Here is a 20064-nt window from a genome sequence, read left to right on the forward strand (position 1 = left end):
AAAGGCCTTGTGCATAAAAAGCACAAATTTGGATGAAAAGGAACGCTGCCCCTTTAAGGCCCCTCCCCCCCCCCCCCATGGGAGGGTCAGAGCTTGGAGGGGAGGCAGGCACTAGGAGCAGCTGTCTAACAGGGCTCAAATTCAGCGGGGAGAGAGGAGGAGGGATCTCCCCTCCCCCTGCATCCAGCCCTCCACTGGAGCGTGGTGGAGGCAAAATGGCTGCCGTTCCAGCGCTAGACGGGGCTGATGCAGGCAGAGGCTGGCAGAGGCGCAAATTCCTCCTTGTGCCCCGGGAGCGCGCCGAAAACGACCTGCTGCTGCTCCCCGACGGTCCCTCCCCCTCCCGGGAGGCACTGTGTACAAAGCCATCGTGGGAGAGCTGCGCCACCGGCTCCCCACATGCTGAACATGGCGAACCCAAGCACAAGGCCAAAAAAAGAGGCAAAAATCGCCCTTCCGGAGCCCCGGAAAACCTGTGCACATGGTAGCAAACAAGTTTTTTTGGGGGTTTACCAAGGCAGCAGCCTCGGGAGGACTGACCTTTCACCTCCAGAAAGAAAACTAACTACTTTTGTTCTTTTTTTTGTTTTTTTAAATAGCTTGATTTAGCCACTGGTAGAAAGCAAACTCCTCCAGGTCTTACTATTTCTGGCTTGCTTTGCTTTCCTTAGGTTTTTTTGTTGTTTTTTTTTAAATGGTTCAGAACCACAGGTTCTGTCACCCTCATCTGCTGGAGTCAGAGAAATACTGAAGGATCGCAGGTTGCACACCAGGTTAGAGGGGGTGCCTTTCAGTTTTTTCTCTGACTCCATCTGCTGGAAGGGAGACACAACCCAGCGGTCTGGACTAATCCTGGTACATACAGGGAATAAGTAAGTATATAATTCTAACCCCATTCTCATTGCAAGCACTACATTTTCACCATGCTTTCAGTACAAATACATACATACACCAAGCACTGCACTTTTACCCCACTCTCAGCACAGTAAGCACTGCACTTTTACCCCACTCTCAACATGCATGCACACACAGTAAGTACTGTACTTTTACCCTGCTCTCAGCATGAGCACATAGTGCAAGCACTGCACTTTCACCCTACTTTCCATGCGTGTGTGAGTATGTATACCCACACACTAAAAGCACAGTACACCCGCTCATTGTGAAGCATGGTAGGGTGGGGGAGGTCTAACTAAGTTAATCAGCAAAACTTTAAGTGAAAGGACACCTACCTTCCAAGCAGCCAGCACCTTGCATAGTAACCAGTGCCGATAGTGCATGTCAGCTAGCAATACTCTCTTCCTTTTCTCACGTCGACGCTCTATTAACTGCAACACAAAGGGAAGACAAGCATCAATGAAAAAAAGGATAAGATGGGAGAGAAGCGAGAGAGGCACAAGAAAGATAAAGAGTGCAATGACTGGATAGCTCTTCAGAGGAGGAGGAGGTGGTTTGCCAGCATTGGAGAAATTACTTACCTGATAATTTCGTTTTCCTTAGTGTAGACAGATGGACTCAGGACCAATGGGTATAGGGTACTCCTGAACTGCTAGCAGGAGTACACTATACCCATTGGTCCTGAGTCCATCTGCTACACGCTAGGAAACCTCAGTTAAGGGCTGTGTACACTGTGTGATCAGGAAACTGCTTTGTTCTGCTGGGCAAGTGAGAAACCTGGGCAACTCACCTCTCTCCAACTGATCCAGGCATGTTGCAAGCAATGGAAATCCTGAAAGTGCAGCGCGCTCACTTCCTGGGCCCTTCTACAACAGAAGAGAAGACATTTGGCATGCTGCAGCAGATTCCCTTCCACTACACAGTCATTCAAAGGCTGAAAGGAAGGCAGGCATGGCTTACTTAATGAACATTTATCATGGAAAACTGGGATTTTAGAAACAATGGAGTCTGTACTGAGCCAGTAAGCAGCCAGCAAAGTTAGCCAGATAAAATTATTCGGCTAACATTTCTGCTAACTGCGCTCTCATATAACTTGCCTAATCGACTCCACTGTGTAAATTGTATACAATTCTTACCATGTAAGCAATTACTCTCTGCTTACATGCACTGCTCTCCAGTTAGAAACTGTTAATCTATCCCTTTTTTCTAACAACCTTGTTCCACACTCCCTGTTGTAATATAACTTTCGCTTATCTGGTTTACCCCCTAGTTTATTGTAAACCGGTACGATAAGACCTGGTCTTGAGCATCGGTATATTAAAAGAATTTAAATAAATATATAAATAAATAACATGGTTGTGATATTCAGCAGTTTTTTCAAAGTTAGCTGAATAAGTTTATCGTATAAGTTTATCTGGTTAACTATAGGACTATTCTCATGCAGTCCTAAAGTTGGTCAGTTAATCCGGACAATGCTGAAAATTAAGAGATACCTGGATAATTTAACTCTACCTGAAATACCCCATAATGCCTCAGATTTATCTGGGTATGCTTTACCTGGATAGGTCCTCAGTGGAATATACTCTGTTCCTGCTCATACCCCAGATCAGTCCAGACAATGGAAAAATTACTTACCTGATAATTTTCTTTTCCTTAGTGTAAACAGATGGACTCAGGACCAGTGGGTTATGTTCCCCTGCCAGGAGACGGAGACAGAGTCAGGTTTCAAAGCTGATGTCACCCTAGATACACCCCTGCAGTGACCTCAGCTCTTCAGGATTCTCTTCAAAAGCCACTGTGGTCAAACTATTGAAAAAACTTGATTAAAAACAGATAACGGTAACTGTTCTCAACCAAACATATACACTGAATCCCAATAAGATTATAGATGCCCTGATCTAGGGACTGGATGACGGCTTACCTATAATCTCTTTGAATCGATATTTACTCCACGGGCGAATCCTTGGCACTGTTTTTGGGCAGCTGTGGGCGGGATGCTGAGTCCATCTGTTTTCACTAAGGAAAACAAAATTATCAGGTAATTTCTCCATTTCCTAGCGTGTAGCAGACAGACTCAGGACCAATGGTTAACACCACCTTTGCAAAGGCTGCATCTTCTCAAGCCTGAATGTCCAAGTGACAGAATCTTGAGAAGGCGTGCAAGGAGGACCACATCACCACTTGGCAGATCGACAGAAGACAGCAGTCTAGCTTCCGCCTATGAGACCGCCTAAGCCTTAGTGGAATGAGCTTTAACCTGAAAGGTAATGTCTTTCCTGCCTCCACATAGGCTCCCGTGACCCACCTCCTTAATCCAGTGAGCTATGGTAGTCCGCGAATCTGGTTCGCCCTGTTTCCTTCCACCGTGAAGGACAAACAGGCGATCCTTCTTTCGTACCGGTTCTGAAATTTCCAGATACCGCACCAAAAGCCTGCTGACATTCAAATGACGGAGGAGGCAGTATTCTTCCACGTCCTTGTGCTTATCTAGGGATGGTAATGAAATGGAATGATTCAAATGAAACTCTGAGACTAACTTGGGCAAGAAGAATGGAATGGTATGAAGATGTATTGCTCCTGGAATCATCTGGAGGAACAGTTCCCGACATGACAAGGCCTGTAGTTCAGAGATGCGATGTGCCGAGCATATGGCCACCAGAATTAGTGGTATTTTGACCACCCGAGGGGAAACAACGCATTCCTCGCACCAGGCCTCAAATACTCTCCAGAGCCGCACATAGGCTAGGGACGTACAGAACTTCCACGCATGGAATAGGTGGCAACTACTTCTGCCGAATATCCTCGCTTCATCAGGCAAGACCTCTCAAAGTTTAGAATCGAGTCGAATCTTTGTGAAGGATCGGTCCCTACTGCAGCAGGTTCCCGTGCAGTGGGAGGCACAGAGGGGTCTCCATCAGGAGCCTCCGCATACCACGGACACCTGGGTCACGGACCCCTGGGCCAATCTGGAGCTCAATTCAGCGAATGACCCTGCCCAGCATGGGCCACGGAGGGAAGGCGTTTAGAAACTCTTCTTTCAGCCAGGTCTGAAAGAGAGTGTCTATCCCCAGGGACCACTGATCTCTTCTGCAACTGAAGAATCATGGAACCTTGTGAGATGCGGACAGCAGGTCGATGGAAAGGAGACCCCAGCAATCTACTACCAGCTGAAAGACTTTGGCCGACAACGCCCATTCTCCTGGATCCAGACTCTCCCTGCTTAGAAAGTCTGATCTGACGTTGTCTTTTCCTGCGATGTGGGAGGCTGAGATCATCTGTAAATGTATTTCCACCCATTTCATAATTAGGTCTATCTCTTGTGACATTTGCTAGTGGTTGATGGAGAGTACCATTGTTGCATTGTCCAACACTATGCGGACCGCTTGACCCTGGAGTATGTGGCTGAATTGTACACACACCAATCTGACTGCCTGGGCTTCCAGGTGGTTTATGTTCCAGAGGGCATCTTCACTGGTTCAATGTCCCTGGGCCGTCAGTTCCTTACAGTGAGCTTCCCAGCCTTGGAGGCTCGCGCCTGTCGTGAGGACCAGCCAGTTTGGAGAGGACAGGGGTACACCCCTGCCCAGATGAACCTCCTGCAGTCACCACTCGAGCCGAGAGCATATTTTCCATCATTAAGTGGAAGCGAATCAAATAGTCTTGAGACTGCGAGTTCCAATGTGACAGCAGAGAGCGTTGAAGCAGTCGCATGTATGCCCGTGCCCATAGCACTACTTCCAGGATTCCGCCATCAAACCAAGAACTTGAAGATAGCTCCACATGTTGGGCATATCGAGCTCATCAAACCGACGCACTTGGATCATCAACTTCCTTCTCCGCATAGTCAGAAGGAAGACCTTGCTCTGCTTGGTGTCAAATCGGCTTCCTAGATATTCCATAGACTGGGAGGATTTGAGACTGCTTTTGTCCAGGTTTACGACTCAACGGAGTTCCTGAAGCAAGGTCACCCTGTTGGTCACCTGGAGACTCTCTTTCATGGACTTTGCCCAGATCAACCAGTCATCCAAGTATAGGTGCACCAGGATTCCCTCTTTTCTCAATACAGCCGTTTCGAGCACCATAATCTTGGAAAATGTTCTGGGGTGGTGGCCAGGCCAAAGGGCAGCACCCAAAACTGATAATGGCAACCCAGTACTGCAAAGCGTGGGAGAAGTTAATGTTCTTGACGGAATGGAATATGTAGGTAGGCCACGTATAGGTCCAGGGAGGTTAAGAACTCTCCTGATTGTACGGCCATTATCACGGAGTGTCGGATTTCCATGCAGAAATGAATTACTCGCAGTTGTCTGTTGACACTCTAGAGGTCCAGGATGAGGCAAAAAGAACCTTGCTTCTTGGGTACAATGAAATAGATGGTATAACACCCCATATTTTCCTGGGGTGCAGGTACTGGGATTATAGCCCTCATTCTGAGGAGTCTTAACAGGGTAGTCTCCACTGCCTGTTTCTTGTGCTCTGAGTGGCAAGGAGATATCATGAATATGTCTCGGAGTGCTGCGAAATTCCACACTTACCCTTCTTGTATGACCTCCAGCACCCATTTGTCCAAAGTGATCTCGACCCACATTTTGTAGAAGAGGGACAGTCGACCCCCTATTTTCTCATTCCGAGGGTGGGTCAGCAAAATTTCATCAGGAGGTTCGGGACAAACCTGAACCCGAACCTGTCCATCTCTTGGGCTGTTGGCTCCAAAGGGACTGAGACCTCCTAAATGACCGAGACCTCTGAAATGTTGTGTTTCTGTAGGGGCGAAAGCGTTGGGAGTCCTTGGATCAACCCTTCATGGGCGAGGGGAGCTGTAACTGCTTTCTCTTATCTTCTGGTAGCCGGGGAACTGGAGATTTGCCCCATTTATTGGCCAGCTTTTCCAATTCACTTCAGAAGAGAAGTAATCTTTTAAAGGGCATCTTTGTGAGATTTGCCTTGGAAGTTGTGTCTGCTGATCAATTCCGCAGCCATAACTGTCTTCTTGCCGCCACCACTGAAGCCACTCCTCTGGCCAAGGTACGGACTAGGACTGAGCCTGTGTCAGCTCAAAAGGTGGTGGCGGGTTCCATAACCACTCTGGAATTCGCCCCCAAGTCATCCACCTCCCAAGAGAGGAGCGGGCACAAACGAGCTACCAGTGCACAAGAAGCAGCAATCTGTAAGGTTATTGCTATTGCGTCAAAGGCCTGTTTAAGGATGGATTCCATCCGTCTATCGTATGCATCCTTTAAGGCCACTCCTTCTGTCTCCACTGGGATAGTTGTTTTCTTAGCGACGGCACACACCAGTGCATCTACTTTAGGGAAACACAAATATTCTCTCGCTGCCGGATCTAGTGGGTAGAGCTTCTAATGCTCGTCCACCTTTAAAACTTGCTTCTGGGGCATCCCATTCCAGGTCAATTAACTCTTGGATGGCTTCCAGTACTGGAAAGTAACAAGAGGCTTTCCATAGAGAAATCAGAATGGGATTGTTCTTTGGTTCCGTCAGAGTCCACCCTAGGAACTCCCAGCATCTTCAGGTCTGGGAAACTAGGGCCAGCAATTCGTCTCTATGGAAAAAACCAGGGGGAATTTCCCCCATCTTCCACGGAATCTGTATCCTCCTCTTCATCCGTGGCATCCGGGTCCCTGCCAGATACACCCTTTATGAGGTGAGGCATGCCTCGAGGTCTGCCGAGAGGACTGGGAGAGGGAGGGTTTATCGGCTGAGGTTCTGTCTGGAAAGGGGTAAGTGAGGTAGCAGACTTTAGGAAGGCTTGAAGACCTTGAAAAAATTCCACCCAAGAGAAGGCAGACAGATCCATGCCGAGTCCAGGAGGTACTGGGTTAGGTACCGCCGAATTGCTCTTCCCATGGATGACCCAGTCCCAGGCATACTCAGGTCTGGGATACTTCCAGATAAGGCTGTGACTGACCCATCCTCTGAATAGGAGGAGACGGGCTTAGCAAAGTCTGGGGAGGCCAAATCTTCCTGGGCTTCGTCACAGTGCGGACATAAGCAAGAATCCAGGTCAGACTGTGCAGCCCTAATATAACAAGCAGTGCAAAGAGAAATGCGCTTATGTTTCTTTGCTGCTGGAGCCATTGGCTACGGTAACTGCGTGTTCAGTCGGCTCATGTTTAAAATTTTATGTACACGTATTTCGGGCGCCTATGCAGGCTGAGGCGAGGCACCCGGACAGCCCATGCACCTGGCTTTACTTGTATTCTGTGCCTAAGTTGTGCGCGTATCTATGCGTGCGCAGGGCCGACACGCACTGCGCTCACCGACGCTCTATAGTGGGCAATACAACATGCACAAAGATGCGCACAAGATGGCGCAGCCATGGTCTACCATGCGGTGTACCGACCAAGCCTAAAGTGGGGCTTAGCCCACGGGAGGCTGCTCAACCTGCTCGGAAGCCCACTTCCTCTTACCCCCAATGGGATCGGGAACGACATCGGTTTGGCGCACCAAGCAAGAAGACCAAGGGAAGTCTTACTGAAACTCCTCCAAAACGTCTCTGAATCAGGCTTACCAGCTGAGTACAGAGATGGTCTCCAGCTGCGGGGGGAGAGGGCTTTGGCCCTCACTGCTGCACTCAGCTTCCTGCACCTGCTGCCTTTCAGCTGCTTAAGCAGCAAAGTCCATGCCGGGAACTGGCTACAGGACCAAGGCCACCTCTGAGGGATCTCGGAAATCACCTCAGGAATTCTCAACTGGGGGGAGGGACCTTTAGGTATCACCGCAGGAGAGCGGGGCTCAATCTTTTCTCCAATTTAAAAGTAGAGTTTTTTTCTTCCAAAAAGTACAGCAATCCCCATACGGAAAGCATGTCCACTCTCTGCTGGAGACAGAGAAATACTGAAGGGCTGAGGTCACTGCAGGGGTGTAAGTAGGGTGACATCTGCTTTGAAACTTGACCCCGTCTCAGTCTGCTGGCAGGGGAGCATAACCCATTGGTCCTGAGTCCATCTGGCTACATGCTAGGAAATAATACTGAAAATTAGAGATACCTGGTTAGTTTAACTCTACCCGAAATGCCCCCTTAATGTCTCAGATTTATCTGAGTATGCTTTACCTGGCTAAGTCCTCAGTGGAATATACTCTGTTCCTGCTCATACCCCAGATCAGTCCAGAAAAGTGGGTTTTGCATCTCTACCAGCAAATGGAGGCAGAGAATAAAAACATTTCAGGCACTGCTATATAACAGAGAGTACTACCTGCAGTCCCTCAGTATTTATCTGTCTCCAGCAGATGGTAGAGGTGCAAACCTGCATCTGAAATAAAAAAAAAAAAAAAGAAGAAGAAGAAATAAAGTCAGCTTTAGAAGAGGTGCTCCCTGAGGTGTTGGGCACCTTAGTGGGCCATCCCTCAGGTAGAGCCGGGCGGGCGGGAGATTGGTAATCCTTGTCTGGCCTCTGCCTGCAGCATACAGAGGGAATGACAGCCAGTAGTCTGGCTCCCTCTCTCCTTCCATGGTCTCCTCTCCAGTGCCTTCATCCAGATTCAGGGAAGTATGCCTCTTTAGTGAGGGTTATCTCCTGAAAGGGAGCTGTGCCTTTAAATTGTTTAAAAAAAAAAAATTCTAGGTAGGCTTATCAGCTTGCAAGGACTGACAGGTGGTATGTGTTTGGCTTCAGTGGGAACGGATAGCGTTCTGGGGAGAAAGAGTGACAGGCCCTCGTCAGCCCCGGGATCCAAGGCAGTTCAAGGAAGGTGGTTCGCGCTGGTGGCAAAACTCCAGTAATCACACATCTCTGCGGGCCTGTTTAACCGTGCGGCACTGCAATCAGGCCACGTGCACAGGGATAATGGCACCGGCTTCTCTCCACAGGGGATCCTCCAGGGCACGTGGCTTGTGGCGCGGCCAGCTTAATTCCGCCACAATTTGAACAGACTGTGCCTTGGGATGGGGGAATCTCCGCCAAGGCGAACAGCAAGAGAAGAGTCACCAGGTTGGCAGGGCCCGCTGCAGAGTCCCTAGGGGGATCGGAGATGCAGCTAATTCAGTTGAGGCACATAGTAAGAAGCAGGAGGCTTCTGGAGGGCCCAGAGACTCCTCCCTCATCTATCTCTGATGGTGCAATCTGTAGCAGAGGACCAGGAACCGAGGGGGGTGAAGGGTGGGAAGTCTGATGGCAGCGTTCAGGCAGAGGATTCTGTGGAGATGGAAAATTTCTCAGCGGATTTTGTTCTGCTCCTTCACAAAGCCTATTTGGCAATGAAGGGGGAAGGAGGAAGCGGTCCCAGGACCAGCAGCCGCAATACCCCTCTACAAGAGTGAAGAAAGCCTCAGAAGGGGGGATCTTGGGCGTTCGACAGTGCAGGACAAGGACAATTCCATTGATCTGCAGGAGAATCCAGCAGATGATCTGGGGGATCATGGTCCCGTGGATGGTAGTCCACCTGGGGATCTGGATGTGGACAAGGATGCCCAGGATCCAGATGAAGTGCTGGTGGCGGAAGGAAATGATCTGAGGGATGTCCAATTGTTCATGAAGAAGTAGTTGCGGCCCTCTTATTCCGCAGGTCCTGGAGGAATTGGGAATTAAGGTCACTCTAGAGGAGTTGGATAATAAAAGGGTGCACCCAGTTCTAGATGGACTGCGTGGTCCTTCTAGGGCTTTTTCAGTGCCCAAAAAGGTGAAGAAGTTAGTAAATCAGGAGTGGGATTAGGTCGGTAGGGAGATGCAAAGATATACCCATTTATGAAAGAGACCATGGATCTGTTGATTCTTAAGTGGATGCTTCGGTCTTGGCAATGACCAAGATGATGACTATTCCAGTGGCGGGGGGTGGGCCGCACTGAGGGATGCACGGGACCATGAACTAGAGATCAGTTAAAAGGGATATCTGAGGTCTACCCCTTGAGTCTGCGAGTGGCTATCTGTGGTAGCCTGATTCAAAGGGCCTGTTTATGCTCTGTAGAGAAGGCGCAGAGGAAGGATTCCTCCCAGACAGCCAATTCCACACAAGCAGCCCAGTTGGAGGACGGGGTAGCCTACATGGCGGACATGCTATATGATCTGGTTCACACGTCAGCCAGAAGTATGGTCTCAGCGGTTATGGATCGCTAGCTATTGTGGTTGTGAAACTGGTCAGCAGTCCAAGATCCAACTTTGTAATCTTCCCTTTAAGGGGAAGCTCTTGGGTGAAAATCTCAACCAGCTGATGAAGCAGCTGGGGGAGTTGATGGATAAGAGGTTGCCGGAAGACAAGAAGAGCAGCAAGAAGAATGTTCCTCCCCATCCCTGTTTTTGGAATACGAGGAGGTTTAGCTCCGGCAAGAGTTCTTCAGTCTCTGGACAAAAGCAAACCTCGGGAAGGCAGCAGTCCTTTCAGGGTGCCCGCAGACCCTCCAAGGACTCTTCCAGTCAGGGGACCAGGGAGGAAAGTCCTCACAATGAGGCCAGAGGGTCCACTCTTCCATAGAGGCTGTAGGGAGAAGATTATCCCACTTTTACTGGGAGTGGACCAAGATCACTTTGGATCAATGGGTCCTGGAGGTGATAAAGCATGGTTATGCTTTAGAATATTTGCGCCCAAACAGAGAAGCGTTCCTGGAGTTTCATTGCTCGTCTCGGTTGCAAAGGATGGATGCTATTGTTCCAGTTCCGCCAACAGAGTAGGGACTGGGGAGGTACTCTATTTTGTGGTTCCCAAGAAGGAAGGCACCTTTCGCCCTATTCTGGATCTTCAGAAGGTCAATTTTTCGTTGCAGGTTCCGTGTTTCGCATGAAAACATTGCGGATGGTGATAGCAGTGGGCCACAGGGGAGGGAGTTTCTGGCATCACTGGACCTGACAGAAGCCTACCTGCATATTCCCATATGAGTGGAACATCAGACGTTTCTGAGGTTCATGGTGTTAGGGCAGCACTTCCAGTTCTGAGCTCTCCCTTTCAGGCTGGTGACAGTGCCACAGGCATTCACGAAGGTGATGGTGGTGGTGGTGGCGGCGGCCCTCAGAAGGGAGGGGATTCTAGTTCATCCTTACCTGGATGACTGCCTCATTTGGGCAAATTCGGAGGAGGAATGCTGTCAGCTGATTTGATGAGTCATGGAAAGGTTGCAATTGCTGGGTTAGGTGATAAATCTGGCTAAGTATCATGTAGTGCCCACCCAGTCTTTGGAATACCTGGGTGTGCGATTCAACACCCGGATTGGCCAGGTGTTCCTGACTTAAGACAAGATTGTCTTAAGTCACCTCCAACTCCCAGTTATTTATTTCCCTGTTTTATTGTAACTGTCACTCTCCTTACAATACTCTTGTTACAATTGTTTGAGTTATCTCTTATCTTGCACACTTTGTTAAATGTAAACCGGTTTGATGTGATCCATGTCATGAAAGCCGGTATAGTAAAAATAATAAATAAATAAAATAAATAAATAAAGATTGTGAAGTTGCAGGCGCAAGTGACTTGCATATTACACCTTGCAGTGCCCAGGGTCTGGGATTATTTGCAGGTGCTGGGTTCCATGGCATCCAAGCTAGATTTGGTGCTGTGGACGTTTGTTCACATGCATCCGCTGCAGAGGGTGCTTTTATCCTGTTGGGATTAGTTGTTGGATATCATTTTCCCTTACCTCTGCAGAAGGAAACCAGATCCAGTCTCTTGTGGTGGCTCTCACACCATAACTTGGAAAAGGGAGTGGATCTGGGTGGTGGTATCCATTGAAGCCAGCTTCAAACGATGGGAGGAAGGTCTGTCAGGGACGGATGGCACAAGGTCTGTGGGCGCCAGCGGAAATGTCCTGGCCTATCAATTGCCTGGAAACGAGAGCAGTGCGCAGAGCATTATTGTCGCTCCTTCCTCAGATTTTTAGGAAGATGGTAAGGATTTTCTTGGACAATGCGACAACAGTGGTGTACATGAATTGTCAGGAAGGGATGAAGAGTTGTGCTATAGTGCTGGAGTCTCGGAAGCTGTTTGCCTGAGCAGGGCAGAATCTGGAAGGAATTGCAGCATTGCATGGTGCAGGAGACGACAATATACAGGGATATTTCCTCAGCAGGAAGCAGTTAGACCTGGGGAAATGGGAGTACTCCTCAGAGGCCTTCGACCTCATTTGCGCCAGGAGGAGCAATCTGCAGCTGGATCTGATGGCGTAGCAAGGCAAAGTCAAGGCGGCTCGGTTCTTCAGTCGCAGGTGAGAGGTTGGGTCCGAGGGGATGGATGCTCTGGTTCTTCCTTGGCCAAAAGGGATCCTGCTCTACGTGTTTCCTCCCTGTCCTTGCATTGCATAGAAGGTCACATAGGGAAGGTGTTTCTGGTGGCTCTGCAGTGGCCACACCATCCGTGGCTCACAGATTTCGTACACCTCACAATAGATGGCTCTCTCAAGTTGGCTCATCTACAAGGGTTGATTCAGCAAGGACCCATCTTTTCGTATCAGGCGGATCACTTTTTTTGTGGCTTGGCTTTTGAGAAGCAACGCTTGCAGCTGAAAGGGTATTCTGAGCCGGTTATTGCCACCTTGCTGCAGGCTAAGAGGCCTGCTACTTCACTAGCATATTCCAGGGTGTGGAAAGTATTTGAGTCCTGGTGTTTGGAGGAGGGTCTGGATCTGTTACGAGTAGACCTTCCTCACATCTTGGTCTTTTTGCAACTGGGTTTGTCAAAGGGGCTGGCCTATAATTCGCTTCGGGTTCAGGTGGCAGCCTTGGGATGTCTTAAAGGCAGGTTGCAAGTGAGGTCTTTGGCCTCTCATCCAGATGTTGCTCCCTTTCTGAAGGGATTCAAGTATTTGCGGCCTCCACTTCTGAAGTTGTGTCCAGAATGGAACCTTAACTTGGTTCTACTGGTGCTGTGTGGTCCTCTGTTTGAGCCTTTATGGGGTACATCAGTGAAGGATCGCACCTTGAAGATTGTTTTTCTGGTGGCAATTTGTTCAGCCACATGGCTTTTGAAGTTTCAGGCTGTGTCATGTAGAGATCCTTTCGTGAGGATTGCAGACGATAGTATGATGAGGCGTACGGTTCTCTTCTTTTTACCGAAGGTAGTTTCCTCTTTCCATGTGAACCAGATGGTGGAGCTTCCTATTTTTCCAAATTGGTCATGGGAGACGCTGCCAGTAAAAGAGTTTTGTTTATTGGATGTTCATCGGATTCTATTGCAGTATCTTAAGATCATGAACAGTTTTCCTCACTTGGATCATCTCTTTGCTCTGTTCAATGGAGAAAAGAAAGGATGTTGGGCGTCTAAAGCCACGATTTCTTGCTGACTAAAGGAGACAATTTTTTTTTGCCTATCTTTGTAAAGGACATGTAGTCCCAGTAGCGTTACAAGCACATTCTACTAGGATGCAAGCAGGCTCCTGAGCGGAGTGTCAGTTGGTGTCGCCTCAGGAGATCTGTAGAACTGCAACATGGTCTATGCTCCACACTTTCACCAGACATTACTGACTGGATGTTCGGGTGGGGGAGGACGCGATGTTTGGCAAAAGTGTCTTGCGAGTGGGTCTTTCGGGGTCCCAACCGGTGTACAAAAGAATATAAGGCTTGCATACTGGGTCAGACCAAAGGTCCATCTACTCAGTATCCTGTTTCTAACAGCGGCCAAGCCAAGTCACAAGTACCTGGCAGGATCCCAAGGGGTAGACAGATTCCGAGCTGCTTATCCTAAGAATAAGCAGTGAATAGTTAATGGATTAATGGACTTTTCCTCCAGGAACTTGTCCAAATGTTTTTTAAACAAAGCTATACAATTAGCTTTCACCACAACCTCTGGCAATGAATTCCAGAGCTTCATTATGCATTGAGTAAAAAAATATTTTCTCTTAGCTTTAAACATATTACCCATTAACTTCATTGTGTGTCCCCTGGTCTTTGTATTTTTTGAAAGCATAAACAACTGATTAACGTTTACTCATTCCATTCCATTCAATTTATAGACCTCTATCATATCTCCCCTCAGCCATCTCTTCCCCAAGCTGAAGAGTCCTAACCTCTTTAGCCTTTCTTCACAGGGGAACTGTTCTATCCCCTTTATCATCTTAGTCGTCCTTCTTTGTACCTTTTCTAATTCTGCTATTCCTTTCTTGAGATGTGGTGACCAGAACTAAACAATACTCAAGATGAGGTTGCACCATGAAGCAATACAGAGGTATTATGATATTCTCCATTCCTTTCCTAATAATCCCTAGCATTCTATTTGCTTTCTTGGCTGCTGCTGCACTGAGCAGAAGATTTCACGTATTTTCAATGATGACACCTAGATCCTTTTCCCGAATGGTGATTCCTAATGTGGAATCTTGCATTTTGTAGCTATAATTTGGGTTACTCTTTCCTAAATGCATCACTTTGCACTTGTCAACATTAAATTTCATTTGCCATTTGATGCCCAGTTTCCCAGTTTTGCAATGTCCTCTTGCAATTTCTCATAATCCTCTTGTGATTTGACAATTTTGAATAATTTTGTGTCACTGGCAAATTTGATCAGCTCACTTGTTGTTTCTATTTCCAGGTCATTTATAAATATATTAAAAAGCAGCGGTCCCAGAACAGATCCTTGAGGCACTGCACTATTCACCTTTTTCCATTGGGAAAATTTACCATTTAGCCCTGCTCTCTGTTTTCTATCTTTTACCCACTTGGCAGTCCACATAGGACACTATGCCCTCAAAAACATGTAGCAAATTTGTAAGGCTAAATCCATGTTGGCTTTGTCCCATTAAAGTATGCTTATCAGTCTTCAAGTACCATGGATAATATTGATAGTTTACAAATTTCCAAAAGCAGGTCTGCAATTCATTTCTCAGTTCTTTCAGCACTCTGGGATGTATACCATCTGGTTCAGGCGATTTGCTACTCTTTAGTTTATCAATTTGCCCTAGTAGGGGAGCTTGGGTATATCCAGCTTGTCTTGACTGATCTGGAGTGTGAACAGGAAAGGAAAATTGGTTCTTACCTGCTAATTTTTGTTCCTGGAATATCACAGACCAGTCTAGAGGCCTGTCCCTTTAGTTCCGAAAGACTGTTGTAGCTGCGATTAGAAACTAATTCAGAGCTTTCTGCATGTATATATGTTGAGCCAATGGAGCTAGTCTGTTCAGGTGTGAAGGCTTCAGTTCAAGGTGCTCCAACACTGTTTGCTCTAGAAAGGAAAGTCTGATTGAGTTGGAGACTTTTTATCCTCTACATTGGCTTGGGTACAGATCAATACTGAGGGACTGCAGGTGGCTCTCTCTGTTATGTACTAGTTCCTGAAAAGTTTTTATTCTCTGCCTCCATTTTCTGGTAGGGATGCGAAACTCACTTGTCTGGACTGATCTGTGGTATTCCAAGACTGAAAATTAGCAAGTAAGAACTAATTTTCCTATAAGTCAGACATGTTGAGAGAGGCGGGAAATTCAAAAACAAAGTTAGCCAGAAAAAGCCCTTTGAATATGGCCCGAAATGTAATCTTTGTAAAGATTTTTTAATATGGTGCTGATAGTGTTACTGCAGGCACATTTCAGCAGCACATCCCACAACTAATCATATGAGAAGAGCTGGCAGGAAGGAGAGTGCTTGTACATGGGAGTCACTCCTGATTCTATTGACACCTCAGCCCATGACACCACCAGAACTGTGGAAAAATGCATCACTTGTGTTTCTCCTTCACCTCAGGAGCTAATGGCCAATGCAATGTTGGGACTGAAGACTGCAGAAACTAAGTTTTGATGAAAGAAGTTTTAAGAAAAATATACATATTTTAGATATGTTCTCAAGGGTTGGTGATGTCAGCCATAGTGATTGTGATCCTGCTTCCACACCAAAAGCAGAAGAGACAGTGGTCTTGGAAATGAATCCACCAACATGGGATTTCTCCTATCACCAGACAGTTCCCAGCTCATTGCCGTGACCCTTACTCTTTCTTTGTCTCCTGAACGTTCTTCCTCCATAGGCAAAGCGCCTTGTGCAGTCTTTGGTGGCAGCTGTGTGCTTTTGCCAAGGCTTCTTTTGCTTGTTCTTCTAGCCGCCTTGCCATTTGCTCTCGCCAGATATGCCAGAAACCTTCCAACAGTCGCCAGTCATGGTGAAGAACAGCCTATGTGAGGAAAGCAGGACACAGTCACCTGACAGCGAGAGAAGCCCCCCCAACAGCAAGAGAGACAGCCTTACCATTCTATGTGCCAAGCAGATCTCTCGCCGCTTCTCCATCCTCTGCCTCCAAGTGCAGAACAACCATCTCTGTGCTACGTCCCTGAGAGGAGCAGATTAATCAATTGTTAAAATAAGCAAGAACCACTGCACACAGGGAAGAAATGAGACATATGGCTCCCACCTCAGGAGAAATTTTAGCCAAGCCATCCCTCCTTTCTAGGAGAAAGCTCAAGTATTCACTGTCCCCACAGTACAGATCCTCCAAGTCACTTGCCCCAGCCCTCAGTTTACTAAACTCTGAGAAAGTTGGTAGTACCTGAAGAAATTCAATGCTGTTCTAGCCATCGCCTTTCTCTGCTGCTGCTCCACACAAAACTGCTTCCAGGCCAAGAACCTTCGAGGGACTGTAATTTTCTCGTAGTGACTATCAGCTTTCTGATACTCCGCCTAAAACCCACAGGCAACAGATTATCCTCCTCACCACATCAGTTCTTCTAGTGCATCTCAAGACGAGTCACTGTATCTTCTCAAATTAATTCCTGAGACACAGAGAATGTACTCAGAACCTGGTGCTAGACAGAACTGTTTACCATGGAGGAGCCTAATTCTTCCATTAAAAACAAATTAAGTAGCACACCTACCCTCACACTCAGCATGCACAAAGGAAAATTGGTTGTTACCTGCTAATTTTCGCTCCTGGCATACCACAGATCAGTCCAGACTCCTGGGTTTTGCCTCCCCGCCAGCAGATAAAGATAGAGAAGTTTCACTGACACTGCCATATAACCCAGTGTGCCACCTGCAGTCCCTCAGTATTGACCTGTACCCAAGCCAAGGAGAAATTACTACTCACCTGATAATTTCCTTTCCCTTAGTGAAGGGCAGGTAAATCCCAATGAGTGGGTTATTCACCTTTGCCAGCAGATGGAGACGGCGCAAAAGCTCACATCATGGCCATATAGTCCTGCCCTGACAGCCTGCCATTATTCTCTGGAAAAGTCAAACTGTTGACAAAACTGATTATACTTGAACATTATTAGCAACAGGTAACCAATCATGTTTCTCAACCAACAGGAACACCGAGCTCAATCAAAAGAAGGAACATATCTAGCAAACTAAGGGCTAGAGAAGCCACTTGCCGGTTATCAAAGAAGAGCAGGAATCATATTCTTCTTAGCTCACCCTAAGGCAGCTAACCACAAATTTAAACTCTGGCAGTTGACGACAGGTCTGAGATTGACCTACCCTTCACTAAAAGAAAGGAAATCATCAGCTAACTAGTAATTTCTCCTTCCTTAGCATTCAGGTAGGTCAGTCCCAACGAGTGGGATGTACCAAAGCTAATCTCAAAAAGGGCAGAAGGCTGCCAGCAGTCCAGTCAAAACCACCCATGCAAAAGCGGTATCCTCCCTAGCCCTAACATCCAAGCAGTAATCCTTGGAGAAGGTGTGCAAAGATGGATCATGTCAACGCTCAGCAAATTTCAGCAAACGAAGTTCCGCCTACAATACCACCTGAGCCCTCGTGGAATGCGGCCTAATCTGTTTTGGTAAGGCCACCTCAGCAGCCACATAGGCTGCCGTAATGACCTCCTTAACCCAACAGGCTATTGTTGCCCGTGTTGCTGATGCTTCCTGCTTACCTCCACCATGGAGCACAAACAGGCGATCAGACTTCCGAACAGTCTTAGACATCTCCATGTACCACAATAAATGACACTTCCAAGTCCAAGGAATGCAAAAGGCAGTGCTCAGCTTCATCTCTGTCCATGTCCAAGTCAGACAGAGAAATGGAATGATTTAAATGAAAGTCTGAAACCACTTTGGACAAAAAAAGAGGGCACACTCTGAAGTTGAACTGCACCCAGAGTCATACGAAGAAAAGGCTCACAGCAGGAAAGAGCCTGCAGTTCAGAGAGCCAACGTGCCAAACATAGTTTTTCTGGTAACAATCTTCAAGGTAAGCAGCCTCAAGGAAAGAGAACACAGTAGTCGAAAGGTTGTACCAGCCAAAAACTCAAGGACCAAGTTAAGGACCCACAAAGGCACCGGAATCTGCAATGGTGGCAAAGATGCTTAATCCTCTGCAGAAAACAGGACACATCCAGATGGGAAGACAAAGGTTCCTCCATTGACTCTTCCTCTATAATAAGCCAGGGCTGCAGCTTGAACAGCAAGCTGTTAAGGCCAAACCCTTAAGCAAGCAGTCTTGAAAAAATTCCAAAATCAAAGGAATATCCACCTTAAGTGGTTGAGTACCTCGCTCAGAGCTTCAGGCCTCAAAGACCCTCCAAACCATAACATAGACTAGAGATGTAGAAAATTTCCAGGCCCAAAGAAGAGTGGAAATTACTGCAGGCGAAAAACATCGCTTCAAAACTAAGCCCTCTCAATGGCCAAACCGTAAGACAGAATCAACCCAGATCCTTGTGTAGAATGGAGCCCTGACGTAATATATGTGGTTAGTGCAGTTAGTATAGCTGGGTTTAAAAAAGGTTTGGATAAGTTCTTGGAGAAGTCCATTAACTGCTTTTAATCAAGCTGACATAGGGAATAGTCACTGCTATTACTGGCATCAGTAGTATGGGATCTACTTAGTGTTTGGGTACTTGCCAGGTACTTGTATCATGGATTGGCCACTGTTAGAAACAGAATGCTAGGTTTGATGGACCCTTGGTCTGATCCAGTATGGCAATTTCTTATGTTCTTATATCCATTCGAGATGGTAGCCTGAGGGGACTGCCCACCAGAAGTCTCTGGAGATCTGTCTTCAAGCCCAATCTAGAGCCACTAAAAGGATGATGTTGGTTTGACTTGCAATCTTCTTGATCAGACTGCCTATCAGAGGCCAGGGCGGAAACACATACAGAAGGGTGCCACGTGGCCACTCCAGAACAAAAATGTTTATGCCCATCACTTCTGGGTCCTGCCTGCGACAGAAGAAGATTGGACCTTAGCGTTGATGAAGGACGCCACCAGGTCTAGATCCGGTAGGCCCCAGTGGTCCACTAGGAGCAGAAAGGCATCTTCCGCCAGCTCCCATTCTCCTGGGTCCAAGTTTCTGCTGCTGAGGAAATCGGCTCTGATATTGTCCTCTCTTACAATGTAAAAGAAAATTATTACTTACCTGCTAATTTTCGTTCCTGTAGTACCATGGATCAGTCCAGACCGTGGGTTATGTCCCCATTCCAGCAGATGGAGTCAGCCAAAGCTTTGAGGGGGCGTCACCATAAGTACTACTACCCCCTCTGCAGGAGTTCAGTATCTTCTGACTCCAGCAGATGCGAGTAGGGGAATCTGGGCTTGCTCCCGATTACCTGTAACCATTGTTCCCTTGATTGGGTTTTTTTTTTTTTTCTTCTCTGTCTATTATATTTAGTTGTTTTGGATCAAGTTTGTTCTTTACGCATCTGCTGGAGTCAGAAGATACTGAACTCCTGCAGAGGGGGTAGTAGTACTTATGGTGACGCCCCCTCAAAGCTTTGGCTGACTCCATCTGCTGGAATGGGGACATAACCCACGGTCTGGACTGATCCAGGTACGTACAGGGAAGAGGCGGATATGCTTAGGAGATGCTGCTCTATCCATACCATGTGTGCATCTATCTCCTCCGACACCCGTCGACTCTTGGTTCCACCATGATGATTGATGTAAGCCACCGTTGTGGTACTGTAGACATTATCCAGACTGCCCGAGCTGCTTGGAGAACCGAAAGCACGCCAACTGAACCGCTCATGCCTCTAATCTGTTGATGTTCCACTGCCATTCTGTTGCATTCCAGCATCTTTGCACCACCAACTCCTAAGTATCAGCCTCCCAGCCCTGGAGGCTCGCATCTGTCCTGAGTACCAACCAATCCAGCGTTATCAGGGAAATTCCCTTCCTGAGATGGTCCACGTGTAACCACCAGTTCAACTAGGATCTCACCTCTAACGCAAGGAGCAGCTTCACCGTATAGTTCTACAACTGCGGACTCCAATGGGAGAATAAGGCACACTGAAGAGGGTGCATGTGTACCCTCGCCCAGGGAACCACTTCTAAAGCGGCAGCCATCAACCCCAGGACCTGTAGATAAGACCACATAGTCAGAC

The 20064-nt window shown here is 47.5% G+C and overlaps 1 protein-coding gene across 3 annotated transcripts in view; it reads right to left on the reverse strand.

Moving 5' to 3' along the window:
- SFI1 (SFI1 centrin binding protein) overlaps nucleotides 1-20064 on the reverse strand; it is a 122733-nt gene that overhangs the window by 45490 nt on the left and 57179 nt on the right. For all 3 annotated transcript variants that reach the window (XM_029571605.1, XM_029571607.1, XM_029571608.1), the window contains 5 exons: nucleotides 16291-16421; nucleotides 15993-16074; nucleotides 15740-15918; nucleotides 1685-1760; nucleotides 1230-1325 (listed from right to left, as the gene is read on the reverse strand). In XM_029571605.1, the coding sequence (XP_029427465.1) occupies nucleotides 1230-1325; nucleotides 1685-1760; nucleotides 15740-15918; nucleotides 15993-16074; nucleotides 16291-16421 (564 nt within the window). The remainder of the gene's footprint in view (nucleotides 1-1229; nucleotides 1326-1684; nucleotides 1761-15739; nucleotides 15919-15992; nucleotides 16075-16290; nucleotides 16422-20064) is intronic.

The sequence above is a fragment of the Rhinatrema bivittatum genome, chromosome 11, assembly GCF_901001135.1.
Source record: "Rhinatrema bivittatum chromosome 11, aRhiBiv1.1, whole genome shotgun sequence".
NCBI lineage: Eukaryota > Metazoa > Chordata > Amphibia > Gymnophiona > Rhinatrematidae > Rhinatrema > Rhinatrema bivittatum.